Below are 16919 nucleotides of genomic sequence, written 5' to 3' on the forward strand. Positions count from 1 at the left end.
CGATGAGATACAGGTTCACATGCGGGGGCTGAAGGCGCTGGGCATCGGAGAAGATGGCTACCAGGCGATGCCGTATCCTGTGCTTCTCCGCGCTCTCCCGAAGGAACTGATTTTGGACTATCATCGTTCACACTCTGAGACCCAAGAGGATGCGACATCGGCGATGGTCAATGATTCAGGGTCAACGACATCATCGTCGGACAGCTCACAGCTGATGCCGCTTCGTTCCCTGCTCAGATTCTTCAGCTTCGAGCTAGAGAGCCACGAGAAGACGCTGGAAGACAGGCCCTTAGACGCACATGGTAAGCCTGCTTCTCACTTTGATGGGCACAAGGCACGAACGCATAGAGGGAACGTTCGCCCTTCTTCGGCCTCAGCCCTGCATGGTGCAGAAATCTGTATGCAATGCATGTTTTGCAACTAAAAAAAACATGAAAGTCAAGAGTGCGATTTGAAGGTGACAGCAAACAAGAGGAAGGCAATCCTGATAGCGAAAGGCGGATGCTTTCGTTGCACGAAGCAAGGACATCGTTCAAGGCAATGCAGGGTTAAGATCAGCTGCAAGAGATGTAAACGCAGACATGCGACAGCGATGTGCGACCCTGCTATTAGCAATGCCAGGAAACCCAGTCGGCCAACGAGGGGTTACAGCCAGTGAGCCTGCATGCCTCAGGAGCAGAAAAAGACCTCTCACAGAACAGTCCTAATGCCTACCGTTACTACGTTGAACAAAGGAAGTAAAGCAAGAAAGGTTTCTCGAGTTCTCTTTGATAGTGGCAGTCAGAGAACATTCATAACAGAGGACTGCTCCAGAAAACTGGGGTGCAAACTGCTTGGAAGAGAGTTACCGTTGGTGGGAGTATTTGGAGGAGGACAGACCAGACGCACATTCAGGCGAGTTGAAGTGTGCCTTCTCCGATGAGACGACCCAAAAGCACAGTACAAAATCGAAGACCTAGAAACACCTTCCATATGCGAACAGGTTATACCCTGCCCCAACGAACTGATCAGAGAAACACTTCAAGATCTGATGCTTCCTTTGGGCGATGATTCAGCTCTTAACGACGACACACTGATTGATGTGCCGATTGGCTGAGATAAATATAGGGAATGCATCACTGGGAAGGTGAGAAAGCTTCCCAACAAACTGACTGCCGTCGAGACGGTATTTGGGTGGGCAGTTCAGGGCCAAGCACTGACCGAATGTCAAGAGACAGTTTGCACACATGCTATTGTCATGAGAACGACCGTGGCTGATCGAGAAACTGCTCCGCTTGTAAAGATGTTCTGGAAGTTGAAGAACACCTCAGTGCCAGACACATCGACCACAAATTCAGGCTCCCAAGCCCTAGAGGTTTTTGCTAAAAATGCCAAGAAGATCTACGATTGCTATGAAGTAAAGCCTCCTTGGAAAGACGAGGTGGAAATGTCTGACAACCGTGGAGTAGCAGAGAATCGCCTTCGTTATTTAACGAAGCGGTTAAGCAGGAACCCGATTATCACGAGAGATTACGACTCCGAAATACAGCGTTTAATTGATGAAGGCATAGCAGAAAGCACAACAGACGCACATTGCCATTGCGACGACTCTCAGCGAGTGTACTACATGCCCCATCAACCTGTACTGCGGCCAAGCAGTACGACTACCAAACTGAGGATTGAAGGGCGAATCTGCTCCACAGAGATGACACGCGACGAATGACACCCGACTGTGCTCCCCAAGCATCACCGCTACACAACGCTGCTGGTGCACCAAGGCCATCGACAGCTGCTTCATGCAGGCACGAGAGACACACTTATGTAGCTACGAAACAAGTACTGGATTTTGCGGGGGTGTCAGCTTGTGAAAAGTGTTGATAGATCGTGTGTGGTGTATAAGCGGCACAGTGCCTCGCGTTTCGATGCAGCAACAGGGTTGCTTCCACCTGACCGGACGTCCCAAGTGGACCCGTTTCAGGTCGTCGGCCTCGACCTTGTCGGTGCCCTCATGGTGAATGAGAACAGTCGGACTGTAAAATCGTACATTGTGCTCTTTACGTGCGCTGTGACGCGGGCCGTGCATCTTGAACTTGTTGCAGACATGAGCACAGAACGATTCTTACGGGCTTTGCGTCGTTTTGTGTCACGCAGAGGCTTGTGCCGAAATATTTACTCCGACAACGCTCTTTCGTTTAAACGAGCCTCAAAAGATATGGGCATTTTGTGGAAGCTCCTGCGGCACCCTGAAGCTCAGAACCATTTTGCCCATTCCGGCATAGAATGGAAATTTATAGCGGAGCATGCACCGTGGTGGGGCAGATTCTACGAAAGGCTGGTCCGTAGCACGAAAAGCGCACTGCGAAAACGATCGGACGCCAGTGCCTACATGCCATTGAGCTGTCAACAATCCTGGCTGAGGTGGAGGCAGTTATAAATCCTAGGCCCCTCACGTACACATATGAGGACCCTAAAGACGGTGCTTGACTCACACCGTCCAGTTTCTTGACGGGAAGACGCTTGACGGCTTTGCCTTCGACTGAAACCTAGCAATGTTTTCCAGCCTCCTCATCTCATATGAAGACCTTTGCATCGACGAATACATCATGCCGTAGAAAGGACGCCTGTTGTTTCAACAGTACATTCCCTCAAAACAGCATCACTTCGACACCATGATGATCATCCTCTGTGATATGAAAACTGGCTACATAGTAAAGTTTATTGTACAGTAAAACCTCGATACCACAGACACGCATAAAACGAATTGTTGGCTATACTGATATTTTCTCAAACATTTTTGCCAAACACATGTATTTTTAACTTCCTATATCGAACACAGAATAAAATGGACATAACAAACTTCGCGATGCGAAGTCTCCGCTGCTTCGATGGAAGTGCTGTGTGGTGCAGCAAACAATCAAGAGTACCTCACATCGGCATGGAGAGTTGATAGCCAAGAAACCGTAAACCCCCAGCGCAGCTTTAGCAGCGACATGCGCCGGCATGATTGATTGTTGCTGTTTTGTTTTTCTCGTTGTAGCAACAGTGCTAGTGGCGGTCTGTGGTTGTCGCATTTGTCTCGGAAGTGGTGCGTGGGAGTGTGTAGTTGGCATGGTCGCGTCGCGGAGTGTTGTCATGGCGGTGAACGTGAAGAAGAGAGCAGCCCTGACGTTGAAGACAAAGCTGGAAATAATTCAACGCGTGGAAAACGGCGAACAGAAGTGCTTTCTTGCCGACTTATTCAGCATCCCAAGGAGTACCTTGAGTACTGTCCTGAAGAAGAAGACTGTTATTAAGATAAAGGCAGCACAAAGCATTGTGCACACCGTCTTCGGCCTCCTGCCTTCAGCGACGTGGATAAGATACTGTACAAGTGGTTTCTAGATGTTAGAGCTCAGAATATCCCAGTGTCAGGACCAATGCTCAAACAGAAGACGAAAGTCTTTGCTTTTATCCTCGGTGCCCAAAACTTCGCCGCCAGCTCCTGAAGGCTGCAAAGGTTTAAGGCTCACTACGACATCATCGGGAAAGGAATCTCGGGCAAGATCAAGACGGCTAATTGTGAAAGCGTAAAAAAAGTGGCTGGAAGAGGAGTGGCCATAAATATTTGCAAAATATGAGCCCAAGGTCATTTTTAATGCAGACGAAACTGGCCTATTTTGGCAGATGCTTGACACACGTGGAGAGCCGTGCCTATAAGTGGCAAGCAAGGTTTTTCCAAGGCCCGCATCACTGTTTTGCTTGCCATCAACATGGATGGCACTGCAAAACTGCGACCCTTTGTCACTGAAAAATTTAAAACCCCGTGGTGCATGAAGGGATGCCGCACACTCCCCATATAGTATGCTTCCAACTAGAAATCTTGGATGACGCACAAACTTTTTGCAAAATGGCTGCATGACTGGAACTGCGAGCTTGTGCACGAAGATCACAAAGTGTGCCTCCTCGTGGATAACTGCACTGCTCGCCACACAGATGCTGAACTCAATAATTTTGAGGTCCAATTTCTTCCACCAAACTTGATAGTCAAGCTGCAGCCTCTAGATCAGGACCTTCAAAGCAATTTATACGTGGAGGCTGATCAACACACTTCTTGCGAAGCTTTGAATGAAGCAGGACTTGAAGATCAACCAGCTGGGAGCAGTTCAAATGCTTAAGCAGCATGGGACAACTTGAAAGGTGAAGCGCTGGTACTGAGATTTCAGGGCAACAAAACGGAAAGGGCATCGAATGTGACTATCACTGCCACTGCCAATGACAGCACAAACAGGCCACACATGCAAAAAGCCTGTCTGGCAGCCATGAGGGATGCCATCCAGAGATGCCTGCTAGACGTTGCTGGTAGGTTCTTGACTGAAAACAACTTATTCATATATGATGAGCTGGCCCGCATCACTGACGTGACCTCAAACCAGGGCTTTGACCTGGCCATACTCCTGACCTAGACTGTGGAAACGACCTGCACCAGGGACAACGGCATCACAGAAATGCTTCACAAGGTGGTGTTTGATAAGCGACAGTTTGCTGCCCCTGGTTACCGCAGAGAAAAGCTGCAGCCAGATGGCCTAACCATGATGAACATGCTCATAACTCACTATGGGCTCGAAAGTGGAAGCCCTGGTACAGCTGACATCCCTGGGCATACGCTGCCACAGCACTCAGGTCACTCGTACGCAGCATCATGTACACCGACTCCGAAGACGCCTTTGAAGCCAGTTCTCAGTGTGTGGACACAACCCCCGTCCACAAAGCGAGCCGCCGCCTGGGAGGCCTACAGCCAGAGTTCAGCGGCCTGAAAAAACCGTCAAGGGAGATGACATCAACCACTGGTAGCCAGACCACTCAACGTTTTGGAAGCGTACTCCACACACCCCGGTCACCACCAACGTTCCACGGTGACAGGTTCGAGAACGTTGAAGATTGGTTGGCCAGTTTCGACCGTATGGCAGCCTTCAACCAGTAGGACGGTGAGCAAAAGTTGAGGAACGTCTACTTCGCTCTAGAGGACTCGGCCAAGACCTGGTTCAAGAACCACGAGACCTCTTTTGCCACTTGGGAGGTTTATCGTCACAAGTTGCTGGCGACATTCAGCACCAGTGAAAGAAAAGAGAAGGCTGAAGTCGCTCTGCACTCGAGGTCGCAGCAGCCAAATGAGAGCGTCACCATGTTCGTAGAGGACATGATGCGCCTCTTCAATCGAGCCGACCTAGCTATGGCCGAGGCCAAGTGCGGCACCTAATGTGGGGTGTTAAGGAACAGCTGTTTGCTCGACTTGTCCGCGGCCCTCCAAGGACAGTGGCCAATTTTACAAGGGAGGCAGGCAATGGGCATGGAGCGCACCTTGCAGGAACGCAGCACGCAGTACGGCCGGCAGGCTAGTATGACAGCCGCTCAAATCTGCACGCCTACGGCGCTGCCCGCTGAGGATCTTTCTAGAGCTTGTCAGGAGCATCGTCCACGAAAAACTCGCGAAACTCCGCTTTGAACCCCACAGGCCAGTGTCGCTGCACTGTCGGACGAGGTGCGGGATGAAATCCGGCGAGTGGTGCAGCCAGCACCAGTTGTTCCGGAGCCGCTGCCCTACATCATGACCTACAGCGAGGCACTTCGACGGCCTGCGGCAGTGGCACAAGCTTTTTCATCTGTGCCAGCTGTGCAGTACCCATGTCCAGCTGTGCCCACCACTGTGCCGCAGGAATTCAGGCCCACCATGCGTAAAGTGGACGTGTGGCGAACGCCAAGGCACCGGCCACTCTGCTACCACTGCGGAGAGCCCGGCCACATCCTGTGCAACTGCCCCTACCGTCGAGTGGTTTTAAGGAGTTTTGCTTGAGACGCTCCTCGACCACGCTACGACAAGAGACCTCAGGAGATTGAGCAGTACCTGACATCCAACTTGCAGGCTCCGAACGTGCCGCGACGCCAGTCTCGATCCCCATCGCCAAGGAAATTCTCTTCTCCCAGCCACCTGTCGACCTCTGGTGAATTCAGAGGCACGTCCCCACGGCGGGAAAACTGAAGATGGCGTCCTCCGGGGGTAGGGCCGCCGCAGCTGGAAAGAGACAAGAACCTCCATTTGACGATTTGCAGCAACAACGAGACCGACGACTGCCTGACCCGACGAGCCCACCAACGAAAAGCCAGCGATTGGCTTTACTGAAATACCAGTAACCGCCGATAACTGTGAAATAACCGCACTGGTGGATACCAGCGCCGATTTTTCTGTGATAAGCAGCCGGCTAGCCACGACCCTCAGAAAGGTTTTGACACCTTTGACTGGGCCGCAGATCCACACAGCCGGCGGCCATGTTGTGGCGCCGGTCGGCGTCACAACATGGCCGCCGGCTGTGCGTATCTGCGGCCCGCACCTTGAGAATTCAGATCCGCTGCGTCACTTTGCCCGGCTGCTTTGCTGTGCTTCCCGAGTGCTCTAAAGACCTGATACTCTATACGATCTGGAAGCAAAGGTTTTTCGCGGAAGTCTCTCAGGCCAGATTTCACAAGTAATATACGAGCAATAAATGGACACCAGGGGCCCACTGCAGTTGGCCCATGGCACACATTTTCAAAAAGTGATCATGGAGTCCTTTAACCTGCGTTTTCCCTTCATACTTGTGTGTATTCTTCAAATGATTTTTGCTGTTTATAATAAGCCCTTCATAGTAAGGTACCACTGTTTATATATGCAGTAACAACAGCTTTAATTTAGAGGAAAGCATTATTTGCTATGTTGTTTTGCATTGCTCCTTGATATTTTGTTGTACCCCAATACTGTGGCTCAGGTCACTTTTGGAAGTTTCATGCAGTAAGCATTGACATGCTAAATGCAGCTTACAAAAAATTGTCCCCAATATGTTGCATATTTACACATGTCACAAATACAAACTGCAGTCAATTCATTACTTCCCACTCCTTGGATACAAGCTAGCATTCTGATGACTAAAAATGACCTGGGAATATGGCACACTAAAAGTGCCTTTAAATATTAATTTCTTTTTTGAGCAACACAAGCAAGTGGAAAAAAATTATCAAAGTGTATTACCAACAACGCAATGTTTAAGTGTATGTTACAAATTTAGATCAAGTGTATTACCAATAGCTCCAATGTTTATATTGATTGGTTTATTGGAGTTTAACGTCCCAAAGTGACTCGGGCTATGAGGGATGCTGTAGTGAAAGGCTCTGGAAATTTCGACCACCTGGTGTTCTTTAACCCTTTAACCGCCAACCCCGAGCTGTGCTCATCATGGGATATTGCACCAAAATCACCATTGACGAGCCACACTCGTCTAGCCCGATGTTGCGGTGCTGCCACCTCAAAGACGAGTTACGGTCGTCAGTTGCATTGCTTGCGAATTTGAACACTAGAGGGCGGTAGTCGACCATAAAAAAAACGCATTTTGCGCCTTTGGCGCGTAACTGAAGGCTCAAAAGGGCCATTTCACAATGGCGTCATCCATGAGCAATGCCGGTGGTGGCAGTGTCCCGAGAAAAAAAGCTGCTTCTTGAAGCATTTGTGACAGCAGCATTTCTGAGAATATGGAATTTGTATATGAAAGTGACTTGGACTTTGTATGTGCTGGAGTCGGCCTCAGATGACGATGAAAGCGGCGACGACGATGATGGTGAGTCGCTGCACATGTGTGGCAGCATGTGAGCATGAAAAACCCGCTGCTCGCGCCTCCACGGTTTCATTTTTCTTCAGTGCCTGGGATCTTGCGGCAGCCCACTGACGAGCACAACATTCTTGGCTAGTTTTAGGTATTTTTTGACTGAGACATCATTGACATAATCTTCACAGAGACGAACCGCTATGCGGTAGAGTACACTGCGGCTTGGCGTTCTGCATGAAAGCCGGCAGACCGCGATGAGATTATGGTCTTCCTTGCTCTGATAATACTGCAGGGTATTGTTGGTAAACCTCGAGTGGAAATGTACTGGTCTACAAAAGAAGTTTTGCAGACAGCAGTGTTCACGAAGGCCATGAGCAGGAATCGCTTCAACGCGTTGATGCGCTGCCTCCATTTCACCGATATAGAAACCCTGGATGAAGTGACCCACCCACACCCCAGGCTTTGGAGCTTGTGGCCCGTGACCTCAAGGCTGAACGAGGCCTTCCTTTTAGGACGAAGCAATGTCTACGCACGTTCTTTTGTTTCACAACGTATAATAATGAAATATATCCGCGGTATTTCAATGCGTTCTACTCATTAATATGGCATGCACTGTGGGAAAGCCACCTTCGTAACCTATTTTTCTTTTCGAACTTTTTGTGTTAATTTTAACCAGAAACTATCGAAGTAATATATTTTCAGAAACAGAATTATATGGAGAAAACTATGGTCACTTAAAAAAAATTGGCGACTTTGGTACGTTTTTCGGAAAATAAATTGCCGGTTAAAGGGTTGACGTGCACTGACATCGCACAGCACACGGGTGCCTTCTGCACAGGGTTGCCAGTTCCACTTAATATAAGCGAATTTGGGCTTCTTTTTTCACCGAGTCGCTTGTAAATTTTTACAGCCGCTTGTCGCGTTTTTGGGGCTTACTTGCGCTGTTCCTACAGATATTGTTATTTTAATGCCCATCACGCGCGTTTTTCGTTAAATATACGAGATAGTAGCAGGAGTCACAAAGTACGAAACAGTCCCTCTCCATTCATCATTAATTTGACGCCTTGCCACATGCCTTGCCAGCACTCATGGTTGTCTATGTCGTAGTGTGTTGCCGGTGTTTGTGCAAATTGGCTTCGAAGTGCCCAAAATATGGCAAACGAGTTTTGAGGTGTTTGCTGCCGGGACTTTCAACCGACATTAAAAATGTTGCAGCTATTCAACTCTAAAAACATGTATGGCTCCGATGTGGATGCGGAGGATTTTCCTGATGGGTCGAACACTACCGACGATGACTGTGTGTAGTTGAGCCGTGAAATTAAACATACGTTGGAAGGAGTCAACAAGAAACTTCATTCATGTATACTGGCAAACGCGCAATGAACAGGGTGCAGGCTACCGTGGGGACAATGTTAAAAAGTACATGAGTGTTTTCGATCATTCTCGTGGATATCGTCGCTGTTCAAAATAAAGTAATTTGATCACCTTCCCTTGGTATTTCTGCGATTTTTGGATACTATAATTAAACGATTTTCAAGAATGAGAAAGTTTGTTATCGTCCGCTTCTTTTGGGCTTCTTAGCAAAGTCGCGCCGCTTTTTTTGGGCTTGTTTTGGGGTTGTTATTTGCTTATTTGCTCGGCGGCATCTGGCAACTCTGCTTCTGCATCCTGCCTCCATCCACCGCTTCTCACAACTGAAACTCAGTTGTCTTTGGTGTGGATGACTCAAGGTAATCACAGCTACACCGCAACTGCATGACTGAGGCATGCTTCATTTAGCAAAGTGAGTCCAAGAGGCCTGAGGGCAGTTACGGTGGCAACAATAGCTCCAGGCTTCCGCAAGGCTGGCCTGCTGGCTTCATCGGTGCCCGAGCATGAAGATGATCCGAGCAGCGATCCTGAGTGCGAAGAGGATTTCCCAGCAGTGCTGCCACCAGAAATCTGAAAAATTTTTTATAGCACATCCGAAGATAAAGCCTATGAAGGCTCTAAGCAAAAATAAAGTGTTGCTGCTGTGCCTATGCAAGAGTTTATTTGGGACACGAGTGTTGCCTCTTTTTTTTTTATCATTTTGCTCCACATAAGCAGTGTTCTCACAGGCACAGGGCATTTCGCAATGGTCGCGCAAGCATGCATAGTCAAGGGTGCGTCTTATATACAAACTTTTTTCATTAACTTTTCACTAAAGCCTGCATATAGGGCGGGTGCGTCTTATACACTGGAAAATAAGGTACTATTCTTAGTGTCCACACATTTGCCCATCACATATAAAAATTTAATTGAAAACAAAAAAATGCTCATGGGACCTCAGTTACAGTTCTTATTGGAACACACACACCAGGGCAGGTTGCCCATCGCCTGGTGACAGACAGACCGACAGACAAACACACAATGATTAAATGTGGGGAATGCCCATTATAAGTGCACTAAAACAACATCTCACCATCTGCTCCATACAAACGCTCCAGCATAGGTATGCAGCGATCTCAGCGCTGCTCACTAAAACAAGCATGGCCGCAGAGCCATCTGCTATTAATCTGCTAGGAGTGCCCACACGAAGCGCGCCAAGCACCTCGCACTGCTAGCACGTGATGAGAACTTGGTGGGAGGCTAGTGCAGAGGAACTCGTGTAGCATGAAGTCAAATCGAGTACCGAAGTGCAGGTGGCACTAGTTACACTGTCAAATCAAGTACGAAATCCCACCTCCGCATGTGGTGGACGCTTGTGTGACACTAACAGCCACAGATTGAATATAAAGGGAAATCAGGACACTGAGCCCAAACAAGTCAACGGGCAATGCATGAAAGCCGCCATGATCCGATGGGTTGTGTGATGCCAGCTGTTTAGACACTTGCTAAATCCATGCAGCGATTTGTTATAGTAAGTCTCGAAGGTTTCTTGAACTGCCTCGGGCCACATGCTTTTTTTTTTTACGTTTCTCTTGCACAGAGGACGATGTTGCCGTGTGTTTTCTGGTGCGTGATGAGCTCCGCATGCATTAGTATGGCAAAACATACTTCAAAACGCATTTAAGCGCTAAGAACACCCGTTAATTGTTATAAGTAGCACCAGTGCGTACTCTGCACATTTCCCGATTAGTAATACAAGCCCTTTGATTTAATACCGGACGATTGTGGACAACGTTGACGAGAGCTTTTAAGTTTCGCAACTTCAGTTTTCGAGCGTGGTTTCGGTCCGCTAAGAAGACACGGAGAGCAGCTGCATACGATAGGGAGCCACTCGCTTTCTTATGCACCGTGATGCGACCTTCGTGCGTTGTAGGCAAGGCAAAAGTTTCAAAAGGATCGGGCATCTTGAGTAAACGTGCTGAATGATAAATCTATGCATTTCACGACTCGTAAAACCAGTCATGAAATGCATAGATTTATCATTCCACCTTTTCTTTCTTTTCTCAAGTCCTCTCGGCTCGAGCGCACGCTTGCACTCACCCGCTACAAAGGGTAGAGCCCAAGATCCCCATCAAGCGTGCACAAAAAAAAATAATAGCAATAATAAACGCATTAAACAAGCTCAGGCGCACACAGTGCGCGTTGCTGCCGATTCCAGCCACTCCATTCAACAGCACTTCGCACAGAACTCTAGGACACTGCAGCAGAATCCACAAGTGCGAGGCGACGGCTCCCACAAGCACGCTGTTGTTCTCATGCGCTCATGGGCCAACGACAAAGGCCTACAGGGGCTCGCGCTTGAAGCCGCTTCCGCAGTGACGCACAAGTCGATCCTGAGTACAGTTTAAATATTGCATTTTCCGTAACTCACGACAGCTGAGTACGCTTCGCTCACAATACAAAGTAAGAGGCAGCCGCACCTGATAACGACGACATACTCGAATGCTTTATGACCCATCCTCGGAATGGCGTGGCTAGGCTCAGGCGTTAACGACACGTTTCGAAAGAGTGTCAGGGAAGAGAACAGCACAAGTCGTCTTCTTCAGCATGCACATATTCACGTCAGTTGTCATCATATCCCCTCACCAGACACCAGCGCTCATCATGAGCGCCCATTGCCCAACACAAACAACACATTCCCGCGCATTCATTACACAACACCATGACCACTCGGCTTCCGTTGTGGCATGTCTTGTCTTACGGCGGATAGTCTCGTTCCGAAAGATGCCAGTATGCGGCATGGGTGGTTGTCGAGAGATGGCGCTGACTGCCACCTCACCTCACCTCATACTCAAATGTGATGGTATCCATCCGGATGTCGATGCAGGCACCTTGCTACATCTACTAGTAGGGCCATTTCTTTAACCTACACCAGCAGGCATTTTTCTGGTTCCTGTATATGCTCCCTACAGGAACACTACCAACGGTTAGGGCATGGGTTAGGGTGCACAGAGGGTGGAACTCATGGTGGAGCCACTCTTGAAACGGGTCGTCGCCTCCGGTCGCCGCCAAGACCGGCTAGTAAATTGGTAAATCGGTTTCTTGAGGAAAGGAAATGGCACGGTATCTGTCGCACATATTTCGGCGGATACCTCAACCGCGCTGTAAGGGAAGGGAGGAAGGTGGGAATGCAAGAATAAAGAGAGAAAGAGGTGCCATAGTAGAGGGCTCCGGAGTAATTTCGACCACCTGAGGATCTTTCACGTGCACTGACATATATCGCACAGCACACGGGCGCCTTCTGCGTTCCGCCTCCATCCACCGCTTCTCGCGGGTTCTCGGGGGGCGCCGCCGCCATTTTAAGGCGGAGGCCTTTAATGCCTCATCGTAGTAAGCAGGAGTTGCTGACAGATATGTTGCGCTTTTCAATTGGTCGAAATGGTCGTGACGTCATAGTGCGGGAATTTCAAACAGGACCAATTGTGCTTTGGCTAGTAACCATGGAACTAATCGCCGCCGCGGTGACTCAGTGGTTATGGTGCTCGGCTGCTGACCCGAAAGACGCGGGTTCGATCCCGGCCGCGGCGGTCGAATTTCTTTGGAGGAGAAATTCTAGAGGCCCGTGTACTGTGCGATGTCAGTGCACGTTAAAGAACCCCAGGTGGTCGAAATTTCCGGAGCCCTCCACTACGGCGTCTCTCATAGCCTTAGTCGCTTTGGGACGTTAAACCCCATAAACCAACCAACCAAGTTGGGCTCCCATTGCGCAAGGCTTAAACGAGTGCGGCCGCAAGAGCGCTGGGAGCAGGCGGACAGCACAGGGATGAGAGAGGATATCTGAAGTTTCCACGCAACGGGAAAGCAAGCTTCAACCTTCCACAGCTCTTCGGCTTCAGGTACGCTTCAGGACTTTTGTAAAAGGACGCCGAAGTCTAATTGAGAACGCTGATCTACACAATGAAGTCCTGCAGTCACTCAATGCCACTGACGCGGAGGTTAAGAACTTTGAAGCCATCAAAGCTAACCTCCGAGCGCACTTCGTGCACACGAAAAACATGACATTCGAAAGTGCTTGTTTCAATCGGTGTAAGCAGGAAACGGGAGAATCGATCGACGAGTTTGCAGCTGCCCAGCACAAGCTGGCAAGTCGGTATGAATTAGGCGACTTCCAGAAGCGGATGGTCTACAACTATTTCGTTGTAGGCCTGCTCGACCAGTCGCTCTCGGAAGTGCTCGAAAAGTAAACAAAGCTCACGTTGGACAAAGCGATTCAAGGGCCAGTACAACTGAGACAGTGTAAAAGCAGTAAGCAAAACTGAAATAGCAAACTGAAGCAGCAACAGCTCGTGTCCACATTGTACAAGGAAGAAAGCCACACCAAGCCGAAGCAAGCAGGGAACATTCAGGTGAGACATCGAGTCGGAAGTTCGCGTAGAAGCACCTACTATGCAACTGAAAAAAGGTCAGAATGTGCAGCGAAGAACGTGAAAGTGTTGTTTTTGTCGCAGAAAGAAACATTTCGAGATTTCCTGGCGTAAAGAAACAGGCGGCAAGGCTGAGTGAGCTGTCATAGAAACCGACAAGTTTATGGGTGCAGTTCAAGTGCAGCGACCTAGCGAGGACAGCAAATATGTGAGTGCTGCGACGCTAGGCAAAAAAAGAAACAACGAACTTCGATGATGTTGGGCTGCACGGCTGCTTTCAGCAAGCCAAGGTGCACACACGTGCCCATGTAATGGTTCGTCGGCGACATATTCCCGGGTATGCCGCCACATCTAGAAGGGTACCTTAAGGACCTGCGGGGACCGAACGTTGCTGCACAGCGTACTCTCCTAGGGTGCAAAGCCCTAAAAAAATGTCAAAATAAGCGCTCTCAAAAAGTGGCCTACTTGGTCGCCAACCTCAGTAATTCTCTGTATGGTTTGCCAGCGGTGTGTGTGCTTGGCGTTAAGCATTTCATCGACACCGCCCCAACGGAGGACGACAGCGTGACACACAAGCAACTCTTTTCCGGCATAGGCTGCACACCGGGCGAGCTCATCACGCCCGTGACTGACGATGCCGCGTCGTCCAAGAGACGTTTTTCAACCGTGGACTTAATGCTAAGAAACCTAGGCATTGTAGCATTGTTCTTAAAAGAAGACGCAAGCTCAGGCTTATAACGGATTCGACCTGCACCGGAAAGCCGGGAGCTTACAAACTTCATCACACCGTTTGGATAGTTCTGCTACTGCAGACTCCTACACGGCATTACTTCAGATCTCAAGATATTTCAGCGCAATTTCTGGTAAATTCTGGATTGGCTTCGAGGTGTTGTCAACTGCATTACTGAAATTATTCTTCTTGGTCCAAACAAGACGACGAATGATGAACGCATGAAGTTCTTCAAAAGCTGCTCGAAGTAGGAGCTGCACTAAATTACAAAAAATGCAAACTTTCAAAAAAGAAGGTGGCTTATTTCCTGGGCTTGTTAGCAGACCCCAAGGTTCGCATGAATCCCGGTAAGGCATAAAGAACCCAAAGCCTCAGCGAAACAGCAAACGTAAAAGTCCGCTCAATTTTGGGTATGCCTAATCATGTTGCAAGGTTTGCCCGAAGCCTTGCAGGACTGACGTTATCGTTGAGAGAGCTTCTCACGAGATCAAAGATGGGTCTGGGGCGTTGTTTACAGGGAGGCATTCCAAAAAGTAAAAGAAGCTCTAGCTTCTCCCAGCTGTCGAACAAGGTACGACCCCGATGCATCAACGACAGTCTGTGCTGACGGCCATCATATTGTCACGTTGTCGGGGGAGGGAGAACTTTTAGGGCAACGCCAACCACCTTCGGGCGGTATGTTGTCAAGGTTACGTCAAGAGCAAGTAAACTATTCTGAGTGCCAGGCGTTATTCATCGTAGTATAGCAGATTTGGCCACCCAAAGGAAAAAAGTGTCAGCTGTTTTGAGACTGCATCGGTCGTCTCAGGGTTCGCTAACTCTGTGTAATGGTCTGAACTGCTGATGGCAAACCGAATTGTCATCCCAATCCTTTCCATGGAGATGCTTCAGCGCGTACATTTGGGCGGTCACGAGTGAGCAGTGAACTATAAGAGCTGCTAAAACCCTGTGCAGTGTGTGCAAAGTTCCAAACACTTTTTAAAGAACCAATGATGCCTTTGAACACACCGGAATGCCCTGGCAGAAAGTTTCAATAGACCTTTCTGAGTATGGAAAACACACACACCTGGTGATAATTGCTTTTCAAGGCACATCGAACTTTGTTCGTTGGACAGCAGTACAGTGCAGGAAGAGTAATCGAGCACCTATAGTGTTTTTGCGAAGTAAGGTGTGACGTCACAGTGATGTGCGGCAAAAGTCCTCTGGATAAGGGCCTTGGTTCGATCATTGTTCATTTTGCTACGAGTTCAGTCACATCACTTCCAGCCCTCGTTATCCACAGGAGAATAGAGAAGTGCAAAAAGCTGCAATAATATTCGAGGTCAGGCCACTATATGCACATTTAGCTATGTCGAACTACAGAAACACACCTGGTCCAACCGGTTACAGCCCTCCTCAGCTCCTAATGGGTAGGAAGTTACGGACCCTCATACCTTGCTGTCCGAACCAGCTTGAGTCACGAACACTTAACATTCAGAAATGGCGCTCAACGGGTGCTGAAGCCAGACAAAGAAAGAAGCAGCACTATGACAAAAGCCATGCTGTTCGGGAGCTCCAGCGTCTACAGCCGGGCCGACAAGTCCGAATCCCAGAACTTGAATGCAGTGCAACAGTACTCAACGCTGCTCCAGAACCGAGCTCACATCAGGTTCAGACAGATAGCAGGGAATTCCCGCGAAGCAGAAGGCAAATGATTGTGCTGCCACTAAAAAAGCCATCGATGCAGACTTTAGAGACCCTGCCGAACCTCAATGCCACCGAGTCAAATGCTATCAATGCCAGCAAGAATCTAGGAACCAACACAGGTATCTTTTCGAGGCCTTGGGTTGGCCTCAAGTGGCACTGAATGTGCCGGAAAATATAGGTGACAAGCAAGAGACGACCAAGCCTGGACATTGTCAAAACACCATAGAAGGCGGACTTCGATCGTTCGTGTGTGTGCTGCGAGACACTGAACAGTCTAGTGAGACAGTGAACAGTGCTGTGAAACATAATCACTGATACTGACGACATAAAGCTCAAAGGGACACGACCACACCACATACAATGCACAATATAGAAAACACAGTGCCGACGTCAGCGAGCCTTATCTCAGTTTCACGACGCGTATTGCCTAACAATTAAGTTCTGCCATTGGTGGTCAAATGTTTTAGGGGAATCCCCCAAGGTGGAGTAGATTTGTAATAAGGGAGTAATTACTCATTGGCATCCACCCGAGCGCAGCCATACGGCTACAAAGGAAAGCTATACAGCTTTCTCACAAACTTCGTAGTTAAAGAAAAATTCGTCCTGGTCCGGGGTTCGAACCCGGGACCACCGCTACACCGGAGCAGTCGCTCTACCAACTGAGCTAACCGGGACGGCAAGCTTATGGTAGGGCGAGAGCGAATTGATCAATAACTCGAAGTGGGAACAGTGTTGGTGAAATGTTTTAGGGGAATCCCCCAAGGTGGAGTAGATTTGTAATAAGGGAGTAATTACTCATTGGCATCCACCCAATGAGTGATGCCAATGAGTAATTACTCCCTTATTCTACCATTGGTGAAGACTGCTGACATTATGCAGAAATTAGTGAAGTCCAGCGAATGCTTAGTTAAAAAAATAGCTGGTGCTGCAGCATTGCTAAGCATGAAATATTGTGCTCAAGCGCACTTTTTACAGGTGGACACCACCACCGCATACCTGAAAATGCGATTGAGGTGTCCACTGACCCAGTTGGTTGGCCTCAAGTAGAATGGCACATACCCACTACGGGGGAGTGGCCAAGTTAGCCAGTTGTGCGCATCTTCAACTTTTTCATCGTCAATGCCAGTTTACCCAATGTAC

General features: G+C 48.8%; 1 protein-coding gene across 7 annotated transcripts in view; it reads right to left on the bottom strand.

Moving 5' to 3' along the window:
* LOC149362651 (uncharacterized) overlaps positions 1-11635 on the bottom strand; it is an 88555-nt gene extending 76920 nt beyond the window's left edge. For 5 of the 7 annotated variants that reach the window (XM_089573148.1, XM_089573147.1, XM_089573146.1 and 2 more), the window contains exons 1-3: positions 11420-11635; positions 9402-9530; positions 5861-6028 (exon numbers count right to left, since the gene is read on the bottom strand). In XM_089573148.1, coding sequence (XP_089429274.1) covers positions 5861-6028; positions 9402-9530; positions 11420-11457 — 335 coding nt within the window. In that variant the 5' untranslated portion in view covers positions 11458-11635. The remainder of the gene's footprint in view (positions 1-5860; positions 6029-9401; positions 9531-11419) is intronic. The other 2 variants (XR_016289032.1, XM_089573142.1) reach the window with 1 other exon arrangement.
* Positions 11636-16919: the final 5284 nt, after the last annotated feature.

The sequence above is a fragment of the Amblyomma mixtum genome, chromosome 2 (genome assembly GCF_055824585.1).
Source record: "Amblyomma mixtum isolate Tamu chromosome 2, ASM5582458v1, whole genome shotgun sequence".
NCBI lineage: Eukaryota > Metazoa > Arthropoda > Arachnida > Ixodida > Ixodidae > Amblyomma > Amblyomma mixtum.